Source organism: Podarcis filfolensis (genome assembly GCF_964270895.1).
Source record: "Podarcis filfolensis genome assembly, chromosome: 4".
NCBI lineage: Eukaryota > Metazoa > Chordata > Lepidosauria > Squamata > Lacertidae > Podarcis > Podarcis filfolensis.
Window position 1 is genome coordinate 52,858,810 of NC_139607.1, and position 18,162 is coordinate 52,876,971.

Here is an 18,162-nt window from a genome sequence, read left to right on the forward strand (position 1 = left end):
AAAAAGCCAAAGGAACACAAGTGAACAGCAGAGAACCTGCACAAACAACGCTGACACAAAACCCACATATATTAAGTAAAATAGAAACATCACCACCGACCCCACCCCCACTCATCTTTGCCTCCCTCCACCTCTTTCCCCCTATTCTTCCTAATGTCTCAACAAATGAAACCGATTTTTTTAAAGTGTTACGTGTAAAAAAATACAAGAGACATTGCACATACCTTTGTAAATCAAGAAAATCTTTAATAAGAATACATTAAAAACAAAGAAAATACAAAAAGCTAAAAACATGACATGTAATGATTAAAAACTAAACAGAATCAAAACAAATTACTGTATTAAAATACTGCTACTAAAAACACAGCACAGCCCTTTCCTTAAGGGAAAAAAAACAGTAAAGAGACAGGAATCCGGAGAGGAAACGCGTAGGATTTCGCTTGGGGCGTGATGGAAGCTGCGCCCACGGACCAAATAGTGGAGCTCTCGGCTCGCGCGCGTGTGTGTGCAGCGCAGCTTACGGCGCCCTCGCTAGCGCAGGAAACGCGGCCGCGGCGGGGCTGACGGCTTTCCCGATTGGCCGGTCTCCGCGCGGCAACCGGGAGGCGCCGCGTCCCGCCCTCAAGGCGGAGCCTCCTGCTGCCGCGCGCCAAGTTCGTATCTTGCAGCCGGACGCCGACCCCGCTCCGCTTCTTGTTCTCGGCCTCCGCCGCCGCCGCCATGTGCTCCGTGGTCCCCGGCTACTCCCCCGGCTTCAAGAAGCCTCCCGAGCTGCTGCGCCTGAAGAGGAAAAGGGCGCGGAGAAGCGACGCGGAGCCCGGCCACTCTCCCAGCGCGCCCGCCGCCGCCGCCCCTTGCGCGCTGAGCCTTACCCCTCGGCCTTACCCGGGGAGCCGCAGGCGCAACCCCTTCTCGAGCCTGGAGAATAGCCCGCGCCCTCCGCCGGGGACAGGCCAGTCCCTCTCTCCGGCCCGGAAACCGAGGGCGGGCGGCGCCCCCAGCTGCTCCCGCGCCCAGGTAAGGCGTCGCGACGAACGGAATTCGGAGCCTTCGGGGCGGGAAAGCGCTGCGTTGCAGATCGCCGTTTCCCTCTTTCCTCCTTTTTTTGCGTTTGTTAATGTGCACGCCCCGCCTCCGAATTTAAACTCTTCGATTATCATAGGGCAGCCAAAGCGCATTATTTATTTAGATCGTTTCGAAACGGATTAGTATTAAGACCGCTTATCGAAATGTTATATTGACACGATATGATTATTATGATTATTGCTTTATTTTTGCATTGCGGTTTCTGTAAATCGCTTTGGGCAGTTTTGGTAATTTTGGGGGGAAATATTCGATAACTTGGTAAAAGCGCCTTGGTGATACTTCTTGAAAGAAAAGGTGGCGCATACATTATTCTAATAATATTTATGCGGGAAAGCACATGGGAGGAGACGCAACGTCGGGATCAACAGTAATCAAGCAGGACCCTAGGTTGTGAGAGGTTAAATGGTGGAGTCTTTAGCTTTCATCCAAGAAACTTACCAGGCACACATTCCATTGTGCACTTTACACGCAAGTAGACCAGTAGGGCACCCCCCCTCCTCCCATAAATGTCACCTATACAGTGTTCCCAAACTTCAGCCAGTTACTGGTTACTGTTTTACTTCTGGAAACAAAAAAAAAATCACCTGTGGCATATAATGTCCTAGGAATGCATTGAGTTGGGGTGTGTTTACTACACCAGCCAATGTTAGTAGATTGGGATAATAACACCCCACGCATATAGGAAAATGGTGAAGGAATGGTTAAGAAAGTGTGAAGTGTCTGTTGACACAAACCATGTAATGTTGTTGAGGGACATTTTACTAACCTAGGACAGGTTTCTTAATTGGGTTAGAAAAACAGTCCACAATTGTTACTCATTTTTGTTACTATGTTACATATTTTGTGTTTTTATATAGTAAACCACTGTAATCTTTGGATGAAGGGCAGTATAAAAATTAATAAGTAAATACAGATTAATAAAGTATGCCCATAGATACTTAAGGGATTACATAAGAATATCTAGGCTTAAACTTTGCAGAGTGACAGAATTTTAACCATTTTTTTTTAAAAAAAATCTTATGCTAAACACTGCAGTGGATTATTTTATTCACTGTTCATTGAATCATTGGTGTTCTCTTAACTTTGAAACTTTTTCCAGTTTTTAAATGGTCTGCAAGACGACGAGTCTATCTGGAAAGAAGAGTTTTCTGAAGCAGCATCTGTTGACTCATTGATCAATGTAAGAATCATTGTAACTGTTAAATGTATCTACATATGAGAATATTGGATTTATTTTCTCACACAGGGCTCAAGCCCGTTGTCTTTTGAATGCACCCCCACTAATCACACTCCTCCAATGGGGATGACTTCATGGCAGAAAGCTGCACTCGTAGAACAGCTTATTTATTCCTAGTGATGTGAATAAGGATGCAGCTGAAATTGGGCCCCTTGTGATATTCACAGCAAGGCAAACATAAAAAATGCAACTGTGTATGTGGAAAGGAAAGGCTGCAGTTTTTGCTGGATGACTTGAGTCATTCATGCTGCTTGGGGCATGGTCAGAGAAACTGATGGGGGTCTGATAGTGTGTGCTCTTTTCTACAGCCCTAGAGTACTCCTATTACGCTTTTTAAAAAGCAACAATCTTTTCTACTCTTCACTAATATTGGTGTATATGTAAAAAGACGCTGTCCTTAAATGCTAGCAAAGGAAGGGCATGCTTCTTCTAAACATTTAAGTGATGGCATTTTAATGAAGGAGCTGCTTCCTTGTAATTTTTTTCAATGTTTATATTTTTCAAGGACCCATATCTGGCCATTTCCAATAGTGATGTTTCTTCCTCACCAAGTTATGAATTTCCTGCGGACTGGAGTATTAAAACTCGCCTTCTGTTCACATCTTCCCAATCATTTGCATGGGCAGATCACTTAAAAGCACAAGAAGAATCCCTAGGATACGTCCAGCATTGTAGAGGAACATTAATAAACTTGCCTCAAAGTATTCAGGTAATTCGTTCTGTTGAACCGTTGATCAGGAGAATAGACTAGAGACATTGAGGTAGAAAGGTGCCAATTCACACCTGCAGTGAGATGTTCAGCACAGTATATATTTTTAAAACTTGCATGGCCAATCATGTCTTCCTACCATGTTCAAACTGCCTTCTTCTCAATGTTTTATGGTGTATATTGAGCAGGACAATATTGATGAAAAGATCTTGGCTCTATGATGGATTTCTGCCGTATATAGATCCTTTTTCTCAGTAGCACTGTGAAGCTGAGACTCCCTAGTCCTCCAGTGTTACCCGTGACATTGGTAACTTGCCAGGCTAATGTTATTCAGAAAGGAATAACCTGCCTGCAAAGAACATTCTGAATCACCTGACGTTTTGTGTGTCATAAAGATAAAACTTAGGATAATAGGTTATGGTTATAAAAATGGTGGTATTTTTTCACATAGAGAAATTATAACAGGATTGTGCCTACCCCAAAACATATAAAACATATAAATAGGCTTCTTATTCAGCTTATTAACCCTTAGAATCTCTTTGAACTTTTGAGACCCTGTGCATAAGCTGCAAAGGGACCTACCACTGTACTCATTGGCACCAATACATGGTACTGTCCTTGAAGAGTACTATAGCAAAAGGGTGGTGCTCTGGTCTAAACCACTGAGCTTCTTGGGCTTGACAGAGTGAGCTCCTGTTGCTCTGTCCCAGCTTCTGAAAACCTAGAAATTTGAAAGCATACCAGTGCAAGTAGATAAATCTGGCACTCGTCATGGTCCTCCATGCACCAGTAGTGGTTTAGTCATGCTGGCCACATGACCTGGAAAGCTGTCTGTGGACAAACGTTGGCTCCCTCGACCTGTAAGGCAAGATGAGCAGCACACCCCATAGTCGCCTTTGTCTGGACTTAACCATCCAGGAGTCCTTTACCTTCTACCTACTATAAAGGTAAAGGTACCCCTGAACGTTAGGTCCAGTCGCAGATGACTCTGGGGTTGCGCGCTCATCTCACTCTATAGGCCGAGGGAGCCGGCGTTTGCCCGCAGACAGCTTCCGGGTCATGTGGCTGGCATGACTAAGCCGCTTCTGGCGAACCAGAGCAACGCACGGAAACGCCGTTTACCTTCCCGCCGGAGCGGTGCCTATTTATCTACTTGCACTTTGATGTCCTTTTGAACTGCTAGGTGGGCAGGAGCAGGGACCAAACAATGGGAGCTCACCCCGTTGTGGGGATTTGAACCGCCGACCTTTTGATCGGCAAGCCCTAGGCTCTGTGGTTTAGACCACAGTGCCACTATAGCTCCCTTTAAATGTATGCAAAATATATCACTCAGACGAGTTGTTATAGAGATTATGGGATGTGGCAGAAATGGCCTGGTCAAACTACCAAACTTAATGAAGATTAGGAATGATTGCAGTATAACATACAAGAAGTTTGTAACACAGTGAGTATCTTATATACTGCAATGAATTTATTGATCTGAAGTAGAGCTCTCACAGTCGCTTTGCTATTCCCTAAAAAAGTCATACTATTTGTTCCTGGCCTCTTACTGATTGCCGTGTAAAAAAATTAGGGTTTTTAAAAATGCACTTCTTTCCCGCTCCTTTCCTAAACATAGACAGAGGTGCACTCAGCAACAAGTCCACTTTCTATGTAAAGTGTGAATCAGCTTTTAGTAATGTTTCTCCCTCATGGCAATTGGGCTGGTAACTCATTTGCGGTTTGATTGCAGTTGCTGCATAAATTTGTGTTGAATCAGGGTAGATAGATGGTGCCTTACAATTCCACATAATAAATTTAATACTTCTCATACTCTCTTGAAAAAAAATACCTGCTTTTGTGGCCTTTCAGCCTACAGGGTAAATATGAATGAAGGTTTTTCAGGCATCTTATGAATAGCTTTAAAAATGTAATTTCAACACTTTGCTATCTTAGGAACCGAAGCTCTCCACAGAACTCCGATGTGCTTTCCAGCAAAGCCTTGTATACTGGCTTCATCCTTTCCTGCCGTGGCTAACGCTGTTCCCTCGTATTGGAGCGGATAGAAAAATGACTGGGAAAAATAATCCTTGGTCATATGATGAAGGGCTCCAGCAAGTTCTCATGAGTGAATGGTGAGTTGAAGTGAATGGAAATACATCACCAAGCAGCTAAGAGTCAAATCGTACTGATGCTCTCAGGATATTTTCATAACTACCACCACATTGCAAAATTTGAGTTGAGTCATAATGCAAAATCAAGGAATTCATTCTCAATAATCAGTATAGCAGCTTTGGTTCTGGGGCCAACTGCAATTTGCATGCAAATGCTTACAAAAACCTGGACACTTCTATTTCAGATAAGAAGCTGTATTTGGAGAGGGGAAATTTATAGAAGGGAGGATGTATTTGTTTTCCTCTCCACCCTTTCTCTGCTCCCAAGCAGCTTTCCCCTCTATAATGTTCAGAACATTGGTTTTGCTGATGCGTAAATTTGAAGGAGAGAAAGGGTTAAGCATCCCATTATTTTCGCACCTCCAGTCCTACTCTAAAATTTCTCTCCATTGTAAAGCAACTTTCCACTTTAAAAAGCGGTGTTATGTAAGGCGCTATTTTGCAACTTCAAGTTGTGAAAGGAAGAAACATTACAAGCCGTGTTCTGTGGAATAAATATGCATTAATCCACAATGTCAGTCTTCAAGATAGCACTACTGTGGATAAGGATATCCTGATTTCCCACTGTCAGAAACTTGTGGCCTCCAAGCGATTGTTTGACTTCAACTCCCATCTTCCTTGCATGGGAGTTGGGAGTCCAACAAGTTCTGGAGGACAAAGGTTCTTTGTCCATTGCTTGCTGCCCTTCACTTGGCCAGTAGTTCCTTTTTTGACCTGGAGAAGGTGTTTGCGTGTGTACGTGTGTACACACTCGGGTTATCTACTCAGGTTGGTGATTTTTGTTTTAAAGGCATTTTGTCCATTTGTGTGAATGCGTGTGTGTACATCTCAGGCTTCCCTTCATCAGCATTCTGCCATTTCATCATTATTATTGCTTTTCTCAGTCTATTTAGATTTTCAGTTAAAATGTCAGTAGCTTGATTTTGCTACTAACAACTTCCCCTCAACTCTATGTGTGCTGGTTTGCTGTTTCTTTATGCTTGAAGGTGTCAGTTTGCATTTCTTGGTACAGAAAGTATTGATCTGATGTGTCGAGATCTTTCCTGTTCTACTTAATTCAGGAGGGTTCTGGAAGCTTCTCTGTGTGAAAGAAGGAGCTGAGTACAGCTGCTTTAAACTGGTTCTGTTATCTCTTTCTGTCAAGGTCATGCTAACAATAATAGTGAGGCCAGAAGGAGCCTGGGTTTCACTCTTTCTTTCTGTCTTTCTGTCTTTCTGTCTCTCTTTCTTTCTGGTGTGGTGTTCTGTATGCTTAGTGCTAAGATTTAGACTTACTATAAGTTACTGTAAGTTTACGTTAAGTCAGCTGCAACTAGGTTTTTTATGGACAGTGCCAGTCCTGAATGTATTGGATTTGTGACCATTATGTTCATTTTCCTCCAGTAGCGGTAAAGCTCTGCTAGATGAAATGCCTCAGGTCTATTTTGGAGGAATGCTGCAACGTGTTTAAGTTTTTACTCTGCTAACGATACATTGGAATCTACTGTGGATCAATATTGAGTAGAATTTCAATGACAGAAGGTGGGGTGGGAATCCAGTCCCCCATCCTGTCCTTGGTCTGTGGCTAGTGGAACAGACAGGAGCTAGACTGGTCTGTCCTTCAACTGTCTTCCACTCCCCATACACCAGAAGCACATTTCAGGTTACGTACCAACTTCCTGTTGTAAACTACTCTCTGTGTGCGAGTAGTTTTGTTGTCTCTGTGTTTTGTTTCCCTCAGTTTTGCTGTTTCCAAATTGCAGGCTGATCATTCTGCACCTTGATTCTTTACCTTGCAGGTGTCTCAGTTTTACCTCCCTTTATAATCTGCTGAGGGCCAAGCTTTGCCCCTATTTCTACGTTTGCACTTACCAGTTCACGGTGTTGTTCCGTGCAGCAGGGCTTGCTGGAAGTGATGTGATCACTGCGCTAATTTCACCCACAACTAGAGGCTTAAGGGAAGCCATGCGAAATGAAGGTGAGAACAGTGTGTTATTAAGCCAAATGACTTACAAAAGCCCTCTTGTATATTGTCTCTACACCATTAATTTGCTTTTTCCACCCCTTCTCAGGTATTGAATTTTTGTTACCTTTTCAAGAAGTTAGAAAAAGGAAATCGAATGTGTTGGCATCCCACTTAGAAACAGGACTTGCTAGTGACTCTGAAACAACAGGCAAGGATGCTGAAAATGAAGAGTATGTAGTTCTTGTTATGGGGTCTTTCTCGTTGGAAAAGCTGGTTCTGTCTTGTTGCATTTTTATAGCACAAAAACTACCTTTCTGGTGCAAGATAAATCGTGTATATATTTTTTTTACTCCCGAACTGATTTCTGTATTGATAGATGGCTCACATGTTGCGACCTACTAAAGTGGTGTCTCTTTGCTTAGGGGACGAGGAATGAGTGATGTTGATGATGATGAAGGATTTTCATGGTTGGAGGAGATGGGAGTACAAGACAAGATTAAAAAGCCAGATACAATTTCTATCAAACTGTATCCTTTCAAAAGTGAAACACTTCCTTAAGTTGTGATTTAAAGCTGTGTGTAAGACTCGTCTAATATACAGCTGAGAAAGCAACACTCAACTGCTGAGAGGCAGGAACATTTGGTGCTTGTTCCTGATATTTGGAGTCAACATGGTACATTGACTGCAAAACGCTTTCAACATGTACTATGTTCAGTTAAACTCATTTTGATACGGATTATAATCAGTGCAAGTGGGATGATTGCCAAGGATGGTTAGGAAAGGGCTTTCCTTTCTACTGTTCCTTATCAGACACGTAACATGCCAGTGCTGAGGGATTTGCAGCAGCTGTGTATTAGCCACTGAGACAGTTTTGCATGCAAAGCCCTAAAAAATCTCTGGCTCGGGTTACCTGAAAATCCATCTTTTTCTTCACTGCCCAGTAAGGGTGCTATGAACAGTAATTGGAACTCACAATTGGAACTCACTCCTGGCGTCCTATCAGCTTGTGCTAACCTGAAGGTGTTGTGGAATTGCCTTCCCTGCAGCTCTTGAAGACACACCAGTTTAGGCAGACATTCCCCTGAACTGAGCTTGTGTTTTTATGTTAACTGTTAACTATGCTTCTTAATATTGTATGTTTTAATTAAGGATGTCCATATGTTGCTGCACATTTTAATTATGGGTTCGTTTCACACCTGTAAACTGCTTAGAAGCCATTTTGGTTCATAAGCAGCATGTAGATGAATTAATAATACTGAAGCAGGCAAGAGTCATATTAGCTAGCAGTTTCAGATACCCTTGATGTGGTATGACGAGCACATCAAGGTGAGTATGAGGAAATCACAATTTTTTCCGCAGCAGGTTTTTTCGGGAGGCAGGGATTGTTTCTTTGCAAACATGACAAGATTAAAGCTTTTTTGTAGCTTGGCGAATTATTAGCTAAAATTTAAATAGTAACAGCACAGTATTAATGTGTACTTGAAGCACATTCCTTGCCTCTGAGACAAGGGTGAAATGTGTCTTTCCCTTGTAAATCACACGCAAAAATTAAATAAGGTTATGACTTTCAACTTGTATTGACTTTGTATTCATCTTCTGCTGTTATGTGTGTGTAGATATATACCTTTCCCTTGACATTTGGTCTGTAGCTGTAAGGAAAGAAATGAGGTACAAATGGATCACAAGCCCGAATCTGTTGTGCTGGTGAAAGGAACAAACACATTCACTTTGCTAAACTTCTTGATAAATTGCAAGAGCTTAGTGGCTGCTGCAGGCCCTCAGGCTGGCATCCCTCCAACACTGCTGTCACCAGTTGCCTTTAGAGGGGCAACGATGCAAACGCTCAAGGTAAAAATTACTGCAACGTGATCTCACATATTGTTGGCTTCATGGCGGGGAGGAATGGCTTGTGTGAACGAACACTGGTGGCAGAATGGGGAAGCTCATTTGGCCTCCCCTTGCAGCTTCTTGTGCCCTTTGAAAAATCTCTTCTGGGGGGTGGAATGCAAGGATAATTGGAGAAAATTGGCTTCACCCAGTCCTCTTAGTGGGGTCCTCCACTGGATCAAAAGCCTTCTATGAAAGAAAGGAGACCTCTTTGTGGAAGACTGTTAAGATCCAACTTGCCAAATTTAATTCCTGGAATCTGTTACTAATCATTATCACTTGGCATGACCATTGTTGGTCTGATAATTTACCATGTGTTTCAAAATGCCTGCCTCTATGATTCCGTGTTCCCTTCCCGTGTATCGGTATAACATGAAATGATTGCAGGCTGCTACCAGACATTTGCCTTAGTATTGTATCATATGGTGCAGCAAGACCCAACTTTTTAAGAATTTCTCTTAGAATCTAGAGATAGAAACTTGTGTTGCTGCACTTTGCTCTTAGCAACCATTTGCTTTGTCTCCATTAGCCTAAATCAGCTGTACTAGCCACTCCCTATAGTAGATCACACATTCATGCACTCAAATTATGTAATGCTTTAAGTTCTTAATACTGGAGGTGGTAGCTGGGCTTTTTGCGTGCGGGCAGAGGGCAGTATCCAAGTGGATATTTTGTGATTCTGCTGGAATTTTTAATAGGCAGGGCTTGAAGTTGTAAATTCGCCCTTTTCCATAATTCATCCGCATGAAGACACCATGCTTACACCCAACTTCTTGAGCATCTATCAATGGTGTGTTCACATTCCTTCTGGTTTGTAGATTGCAACCATTTAAATGCTTAGTCTCTCATTTATGACCACATACTTTCAATTTCTTGACTTTCCTCCAGTACCATCCCCCTGTAATTGCTGCCTTGCATTTTGACCCACTGTTAAGCTTTGGGTGCATAAAAAGGTTAGGTTTAATTTCAATGTTTTTGAACCTTCGTGTCATATTGCTTAATATTTTTCCACAGGCTCGAAGCATAAATGTGCGGACACAGGTCCAATCACGTTACAAAGATTTATTTAGTCTGGAGATTGTTGGTCCTGTCATGCCTCACTCTATGCATTCCTTGTCCATGCTGCTCAAATCTGCTCAGAATGGATCTTATTCTGCTGTGTGTTATACACATGACCCAACAGCAGTGTTCAACACAAGCATCAGTAATGAACAGAGCATAAAAGAGGTAAAGAGATTTTACTTAACATTCATCTGAATTGGGAATAATCTGATTAACGGAAAAGAGAAAGCATGCTAGCCCTGTTATAGGTGTCACATAATACCCATTCTGCATTTGTAAGAAATTGATCTTTTAGTGTGGTGCCAACCTGCATTCTGGAACCCCCTGCCTATTGACACTAGGCAGATGCCTTCACTGTATTCTGACACTGCTGTAAACATTTTTGTTTAGACATGCCTACTCCACACATGTAAAATGATGGTGTATTTTTAATATGTTTTTAGTTCATTGCTGATTTTATCTTTTGATTGTTTTAAAGAATTAGTTTTTACTATTATATTGAATTATTTTCTTTGTAAACCACTTTGTTTTTTAACAAAGTGGTATGTGAACTTTTTAAAATCAGTGGTTCCATAGGTGGTCAAAGGATAGGGTGTTTGGTAGACTTGTGAAATGGCATGTTAAACAATAAGAAATTGTACTAGTAATACTTTTCTTAATTTTTACAGGAACCCCATAGCAAGGACCTTAAGAAGTGTGGATTGCAGCCTAACACTTTAGAACAGCTTACTCTTTCTCCAACATTAGGAAAGTCATCCATAAGGCTCCTAGAAATGAACAATTATGCCTACACATGGAAAGCCTAAACAAGCAATATCGGTTAATGAAGAATTGCCATTGGTGTTCCTGAGATGTTTAAGCCATGTTGGGTGGGTACAATAGCATTCTGCCAATAACAAACTGTACATGTTAATGTGCAAAACCTACTGGCTAGATTAGCCTTCCTAAGCAGAGTTGATGGAAAACTGCCTATTCTGTGTTGTATAGTGAACTCAACCTTTGCCTTTTCCCCCCACGATTGAAACCTTGATATTTATAGATTTTTAATTAAACTTTAACCCTAGAATCTTGTGTGCTTTCTTTGAAGCTAAAAGATGGAAGTCTGAGATTATACAGGACTATTCTTCAGGGTAAAACAAATTAAGTAAGCCATTTGGTTCACTATAAACAGGACAAATTGCACTAGACAGTAAATAAGGAACTTGTGCTGCTTTATTGACCAAGCCGAGTACAACAACATCATTCTACATCCCCATCCAGTTATAGCTGAAAATTCAGTTACCACAAATGTATACAATCAACATCAGGCATTGTGTTTGACTCAAATTACAGTTTCATGTTTCTTCTACCAAACATGCAGGCAGATAAATTTATATTGCAGTTCTTATTTCTGTTGCTGGATGTGCTTCATTCTCACAAGTGTAATTTTTTTTCTGAGCTAGACAATTTTGCTAGACTCAATGGCATTTGGATAGGGGGAATAGCAGTAGTTAGCATCATCCAGCAACCGTATCCATTTTCTCTTTGCAGATAAAATAGGAGGGCCTGGCACTTGTCTAGCATGAGCTACCAGTCATTGTCATTGTAAACTTAAGACTACACAGCTTTAACAGAAAGTTTACCAAAAACTATGGGAACTGCATCATGGTACAAAACAGTAAAACTTTAAATTTTATATTGAAGGTAAAGATCGGTTGAGCTTTAAAACAAATTACAGATAACTCCATAGTCATGTGTTTGGATTTTTAGTAATTTAAGAAATGATGGCATCACTAACATCAATATACATACCAAAACCATGTGATTTAAATATTTTCCATGTACAAAAAGAAAAGCCTGAAGGTGTCTGTACAGTTTTTACAATGAGCTGCTAATGTATTTACAAAACCACAAAAGAGAAATATCCTTTGCGTAGAATAAAAATATCTAGGATGTCAATATAAAAACAGTTGTTTAGTTGTGTGAGGCACTCCTGAAGCTGGTGGCATTAGCCAAGAGCTCCTTTGGTACGAGTCCCAATGCCTGCAGAGCCACAGTTGCGGCCATGGCTTTAGCATGCTTCTTATTAGGGCTGACACTGTTAGGCTTGTATTCAATTCCATTGACCAATACCTGCAAGACAAAAAGAGGATGCATGTAAGAATTAAGTATCACATTTCTCCTTCCTACTGAAGATTAAAATTTTCAGGCCACACACCTCTCTTAGTTTCGTGCATACCTCCAAACCCAGGTGCTGTCAAAGAGTTATCCCTCACATCTGAGCCCAAGCCTAAGGCTTGTCCACAAAGTTAAGCAATAGGACTCAAATTGTTCATGTGACTTGCAATGTATAATTGCTTGATAAAAACCTTAGTTTGGGTAAAAAATTAATCCTTCTGATGTGCTCAGCGCAATTTCTTTGGATTGGAAACAAAGATTCCCTTCATCTAACAGAAGGTCTCCTTCCATCAGCAGAAGGGAACCTCCAGGTCCAACCATTTGTTTTCATGCGACGTGAGGCATCATCTTAGGCCTTCACTGCATGAAAAAGGGGCAATTCCTCTTCCCGTCTGCATTTTTTTGTAAGTGATTGTACTTAATTATATTTTTATACCTTCTGTCACTTTGGGTGCACTTTTTGTAAATAAGTTTTAAAAATGGATTATCTAAATCAAGCAAGCATTGCAGCCCTACAAAATAAGCACATTTTCTGTCTTCTTTCAAAATAGTCCACTAACTTCTCTGTCCAGAGAACTTCACATTATCACAGCCTGAGTAAAAACTGCAAACGGGGAAACAAAGCAAAATGTACTTTCTAAAAAGGCAAGTATTTGCTTTGTGGGCTCAAAATGCACGTTTTGAAATTATTATTTATTAAGGACCTTCCACATATGTCCCAAGCAATGTACAAAATATAATAAAAAGTTACAAAATAGTATACAAATAATAGAATATGAGGTTAAAAAGAAAACAAAACAGACACTTTGTTGCTGTGGCAGTTTGGAGCCATGGGAAGAGTAGAATAGATCAACATTCCTTTCGTGTTATTGTAAGCATCCACTTTTAAGTGCTAAAATTAATTTCTAAGATAACTGATCATTACAAGAACATTCTAGTTTACCTTAAAGAGAAAATGCTTATTGTGTTCAGGTCGATTATCATTCACCAATGCGAATATGGGAGGCAACCATCTTCGTTTGTTACAGACTTCCAGCAATGCAGAAACGGGATGTTTGCCTTAATAACAACAGGTTTTGTTTTAGAAATGTAGAAATACCACAATTAACAGAATTACTAATTCTGCCTCATTCATACCAGGTCAAACGCTTTGTCCATCTGGCCATATTCTCTGCTAAGGGGTGGGTAGGAAACGCTTTTCGGTTCAACGGTCACACATTCCTTCATAGATAACCTTCCAGCAACCACATGCCAGTGGTGGGCTTGGCCAGACACTGGAAGTGGCTCTGACCTTTGCACAGGAGGCCACAGGCCAGTCATGCAAACACCACAGGTTCCTACACCCACACACGAACCTCTCCAACCTCAATTCAGGTAAGCCAGAGGCATCATCACAGTCAAGCAAAGCACTTGAGAGGTGTGGCCTGCAGAGCAGACATGGGCTGGGAGAGTCCCAAGAACTGGATAGAGACAACTGGTGGGCCATCTTTGGTCCCTGGGCCTAAGGTTCCCCACCCCTGGTGTCCTGACAGCAGCTCTCCCGGGTCTCTGGACCCTGCTACCTGATCTTTTTAACAGGAAATGCAAAGGATTGAACCCAAGACTTTCAATACTGCTGTACCCATGAGATATGGTCACTCTCCTTGAATTTTTAAGTCTCACCTGAAAGATCTTTCACTGCGCTGAAAGGTCCATGTCTCTTCTGTGTCTTTTCTCCCACCGCAACCAAGCCTGAAGAAAGCACATTAAAAAGTGTGTTTTCATAAGCTATGGAAACCTGGTATTTTAAGCCAGCACTGTTGGACTCTCCAAAGCAGGAATCAATGTAACACAACCGGTATGGCTGTCAACCACACCATACATACTCAGAAGCCTCTTGGGCGGGCCAAATGCACTCCTTAAATCTTCGCTAGGGTTTCTTTAGTATCAAAATACCTAGTAAATGCTCATACTATGAGATGTGGTAGCAATGTAGTTACTGGCCCTTGGCTGGTTCTGAAACCTGTAAGCTCAAGTGCTCACACATCAAATGTTCTAGTACATCCAAATATGAATGCAAGTCCTGACCCCATTTGGTTCAAGTCAGTGGAACAGTGTACCACAGAAACTGGTATTCTTGAATTCACATACCAATGGGAGCTTTTATCTGAATGAAAGCCAAATATTTAACAAAACCATAGCAGATGACATAAATTTCCAGTAAACACAGGAATGCAGACAACAAAGTCCACAGCGGTTTTTTGGGTTGTTGTGTTGTTGTTGTTTTTTTGCAGAGCTGAACAACCTACCCACCATACAATTACCACCCAAAGACCCATCTAGTCTACTGTTCTGTTCTCCCAGTGGCCAACCAGATACCTATGGGAAGCCCACAAACAATTATCCCTCTGCTCACTGGTGACCCAACACCTGGTATTCAGAGGCATGCTGCTGCTAATAGAGGCAGTACAAGGTCATCATGCCTAGAGGCAATTGATAAGACATCCTCCTTGAAAGTATAAGCTCCTTTTAAAGCCCTCCAAGTTGGGGACATTACTATCTCCTCTGGCAGTGAATTCCGTATTTTAACAGGCAAGCTAGTTGGGCCACACAACGGTGAGCTATAGAAAACCATGAACATTTTCAAGCAGTAATTTTCCATTAGTCATCGAATGACTTGGGTCATAACTTTCCTTCAATAAACAGAACTCAAGGCTTTCCCACACCTCCTCTGCATTCCCCCATGGCTTGGAAAAGAAACCTGTGAGGGTATAAGAAATCTTCCAAGATAGGCTGGCATGCAGCACAGAAGACTGTAGAAGGAAGAGCTTTTGATGAAAAATGTCACCTTGTATAAGCAGAAATGCCTTCCGCTTGCACAAGAGCACACTGAGATCAAAACCAATGTATTTATTAAAATATCCTTTCAAGTACCAAACATCCACTATATTAAGTACAGTCTTCTCAGGGGTGCCATCTTCAATTCTTTTAAGTTTTAACTGAAGCTGTAATATTTATATTGAACCAAGCGTAACTAAGATATATAACATCTGTTGAAAGGTATACAACTATTGGAAACCAGCAAATAAATTTATTTTTATATGTTAGCCGGGAGCTGGTTGAAGTAAGAATAAAAATTAGAATAAAACAAAATTCATGTTTTAGAATACTGCCCTGGCCCAGACCTTTGTCAGGCTTTACATTCCATATTTGGCCTCAGCAGGAGTAGAGAAGCTAACATACAACGTAATGTATAAAACATTCAAAATGTGCCCTTGCCTGTCTTAAGTGAAACTAGAAATTAGTACAGAGAAAATGTTCTAGGAAAATAGACAGTACATAACATTTTTACATAAAAATGGAACTAATAAAGAAAAATTAGGCTTGATTTCTGGGTCAGCCACTCAAGAAAGAACTGTTTAAGAAATGGGAGTTAGATCATTTTGGTATCTTATGAAAAAAAGTAATTACAGAGACTCCTGATCTTCTGCATCACTTTAAGAGGGCTCTTTCTGTACCAGAGAAGCAATGACCCAGATACAGAAATTATTTCATAAGGAATACATTATTGCCGGTATTCAGCTGCACACATCTGATTCACTCAACCACTACAACAGGCAATAGGCACTGGCACAGTATCGTTTCGTGTGGTATGTATTGTACATCAGAAGTGTTGGGATGAAAGTGCTGAATGTAGGGTACCAAAGCCTTCCTGGCTTACACAGGATTTCTATTCAGAACAAGAATCCTCACAAAGGCACCTGTTTCCCCAGTGGACTGGGACAAATCAGTATGAAGTTGTTAACATCAGAGAGAACAACTCACCTTTCCGATCAGTCTTAAAATCCACTAGAATTGGTTCCTTGTTTCCTTCTTTATTTTTACCCAAGCCTTCTCCTTCTCTCCATCCCATTTTCCTCATAAGTTGGGCTCCCATTCCTCCAGTTACAGGGGCAGCTCTCAGAAACTGATCCTACCCAAAGAAAAAAAGTAAAAAGGAACCCTTCATTTAGCACTCTGGAGGAAAACTACAGAACTTTCTAAAGCTTCTAACTATTAACTATCAAAGAAATAGGCATGTATTTACATTGCATACATTGAAGAAATCTACCTAGACATATTCTTAAAGTAAAAGTTTCAATCAGTAAGTGGAAATATAAATATCCACTGCTTATATATACACATAATATGTTTTACAAGCATTTTAAATAATAGCACTTTGGTTCCAATGCACCTCTTCTCATCTTGTGGAAACATTTAACTGGCAAAATGTGTGCCATGTATACCTAGTTACTGAATAGAAAAAGCAAACATTTACACATATTTTAAATATTTTTTAAAAAAACAATTTCTCCCACTTTATTACACAACTGTATGATCATTTTCCACCTGAAAATCCCTGTGCATGATACAAGCAATTCTTTAAAAAAGAACTTAGCCACACAACTCAACAGTAGCCTGTGACAACTGCTTCAAATAACCACAAGAGTCATATTATTATTATTAAATGCTGTAAGATCAAACATAGGTTTTAAAACATTTTATCAGCTTTAAAGTACTTTTAAAAACTCCTTAAATTTTTACGTACCTAGGCCTCGATGGCCGCAGTGTTGTGAATAGTAGGGCTGGCATTGACCGTGGCAAGAAGGCAGCTACAAGGCAGATTTGGCCCTGAAACAAGTTTCCATATAGAGGGGTGAAAGTTCACAGGCTATTCTGTGAACTATCATCTCTCTTTTCTGCCCCACCCAATGACCCGACGCAACGAACGGCTTGTGTTAATAATATACATTGGTAGCATCAACACAATATATTATTCTCACGTTCTCTTTTACAAAGGCACAAAGCTTAGTATTTGGGTATCAACCTACACATCAAGTATTTCTTTGCTTTCATTCTACATTCCATTCATTTTCATTTACTGAAAATAGATTGCAAAAGCAAATGAAGAGTACAATCTTCCTTATGATTTCCTCTTCATGGCAGACAATTATGGCACACACCCAGTTCAATATGAATCCCCATATGGTGATGTTAAGAAACCAAAGAGCAACATTTCCAGAACATGTGTGACTTCGGTTCCATAGGCATCCTATGCCCATAATATAATTAAAACTGCTGCCTGTAATCATGCAATAATTGAATATTACTCTGGGGGGAAATGCTCTGGTATAAGGAAAGGCAAAACTGAGACAGATATTACCTCTCATGGAAACATTTTGACTGGTGCAAGCCATGCAGTTTGTGTACACAGAGACATGTTAGCTGTTGCCAGTTACCAACTGCTTTGAGTTGAGGCACCTAGAAGGGCATTTACTTACTTCCATTTTCATCCTCCCCTCTCCTTTCCAGGAACCTCTCATTAGAAAAGGGCAACCATGCAGAGGATACAAACCCCAGTCAATGTCACCCAGGGCTCCGACTCCTCTTTTGCACCTGCTTTGTAATGATAGAATGTTCATCAACAATGTCTGGTTCATCACCAATGTGTATCCAGTTCACAAAGACGACAGAGACCAACTTTCTGACCAAGGTCTTTTGAAGGTTGCAGGAACTTCTCATATACTTTCCAAAATCATTGGGTGTGCATGTTTGGGCATTACAAAAATAGCCCTTTCAGGTGTAAAAGCAAAAAAATAATAATTAATGGGTATTTTGCCTAGAAAGGTGGGATATAAATTTTAATAAAATTAAGGGTTTTAGTCAATTGTGTCCCGCTGCTCATAGAATGCTCTTTGCTTCCATTAACAGAAGAGGGAAGGAAGTGGTGTTTTTTTTTAAAAAAAATCTTTTTCCTGCAGCTGCTCATGCCATGTCCCATGGCTGTTCAAAAGAGTCTCCCAACCCACTAAAGTAGACTGGGAGGGGGAGTGTTGTGGAAACCACCCACCCCCACCTCCCTTCATAGAAACCTGTGCCAGTCAAAGGGATACAGCTGGCGAAAGTT

At 40.9% G+C, this 18,162-nt stretch overlaps 2 protein-coding genes across 5 annotated transcripts in view; one reads left to right on the forward strand and one right to left on the reverse strand.

Moving 5' to 3' along the window:
- Positions 1 to 571: 571 nt before the first annotated feature.
- DONSON (DNA replication fork stabilization factor DONSON) lies at positions 572 to 11,145 on the forward strand. Its single transcript, XM_083611178.1, has 10 exons — positions 572 to 1,017; positions 2,186 to 2,266; positions 2,829 to 3,032; positions 4,968 to 5,146; positions 6,964 to 7,142; positions 7,237 to 7,360; positions 7,553 to 7,657; positions 8,780 to 8,978; positions 10,032 to 10,244; positions 10,748 to 11,145. The coding sequence occupies exons 1-10, from the start codon at positions 721 to 723 to the stop codon at positions 10,883 to 10,885; spliced, it is 1,719 nt and encodes a 572-aa protein (XP_083467304.1). The 5' UTR covers positions 572 to 720; the 3' UTR covers positions 10,886 to 11,145.
- Positions 11,146 to 11,273: 128 nt separating this feature from the next.
- Positions 11,274 to 18,162, reverse strand: part of SON (SON DNA and RNA binding protein) — a 35,849-nt gene continuing 28,960 nt past the window's right edge. For 2 of the 4 annotated variants that reach the window (XR_014547469.1, XM_083611177.1), the window contains 4 exons: positions 16,041 to 16,188; positions 13,899 to 13,967; positions 13,180 to 13,295; positions 11,274 to 12,191 (listed from right to left, as the gene is read on the reverse strand). Coding sequence is in view for 1 of the 4 variants with exons in the window: in XM_083611177.1 (XP_083467303.1) it covers positions 12,033 to 12,191; positions 13,180 to 13,295; positions 13,899 to 13,967; positions 16,041 to 16,188 (492 nt within the window). In the remaining 3 variants the exon portion in view is untranslated. Of the gene's footprint in view, positions 12,192 to 13,179; positions 13,296 to 13,898; positions 13,968 to 16,040; positions 16,189 to 16,803; positions 16,887 to 17,536; positions 17,655 to 18,162 lie in introns of all 4 variants that reach the window. The other 2 variants (XR_014547468.1, XR_014547467.1) reach the window with 2 other exon arrangements.

Bases quoted from the DNA above. Each gene is read 5' to 3' on its own strand.
- DONSON (XM_083611178.1), top strand. From the start codon at position 721: ATGTGCTCCGTGGTCCCCGGCTACTCCCCCGGCTTCAAGAAGCCTCCC. The intron at 5,147-6,963 runs GTGAGTTGAAGT...TTTACCTTGCAG, and splicing joins CAAGTTCTCATGAGTGAATG to GTGTCTCAGTTTTACCTCCC. The intron at 7,143-7,236 runs GTGAGAACAGTG...ACCCCTTCTCAG, and splicing joins GGAAGCCATGCGAAATGAAG to GTATTGAATTTTTGTTACCT.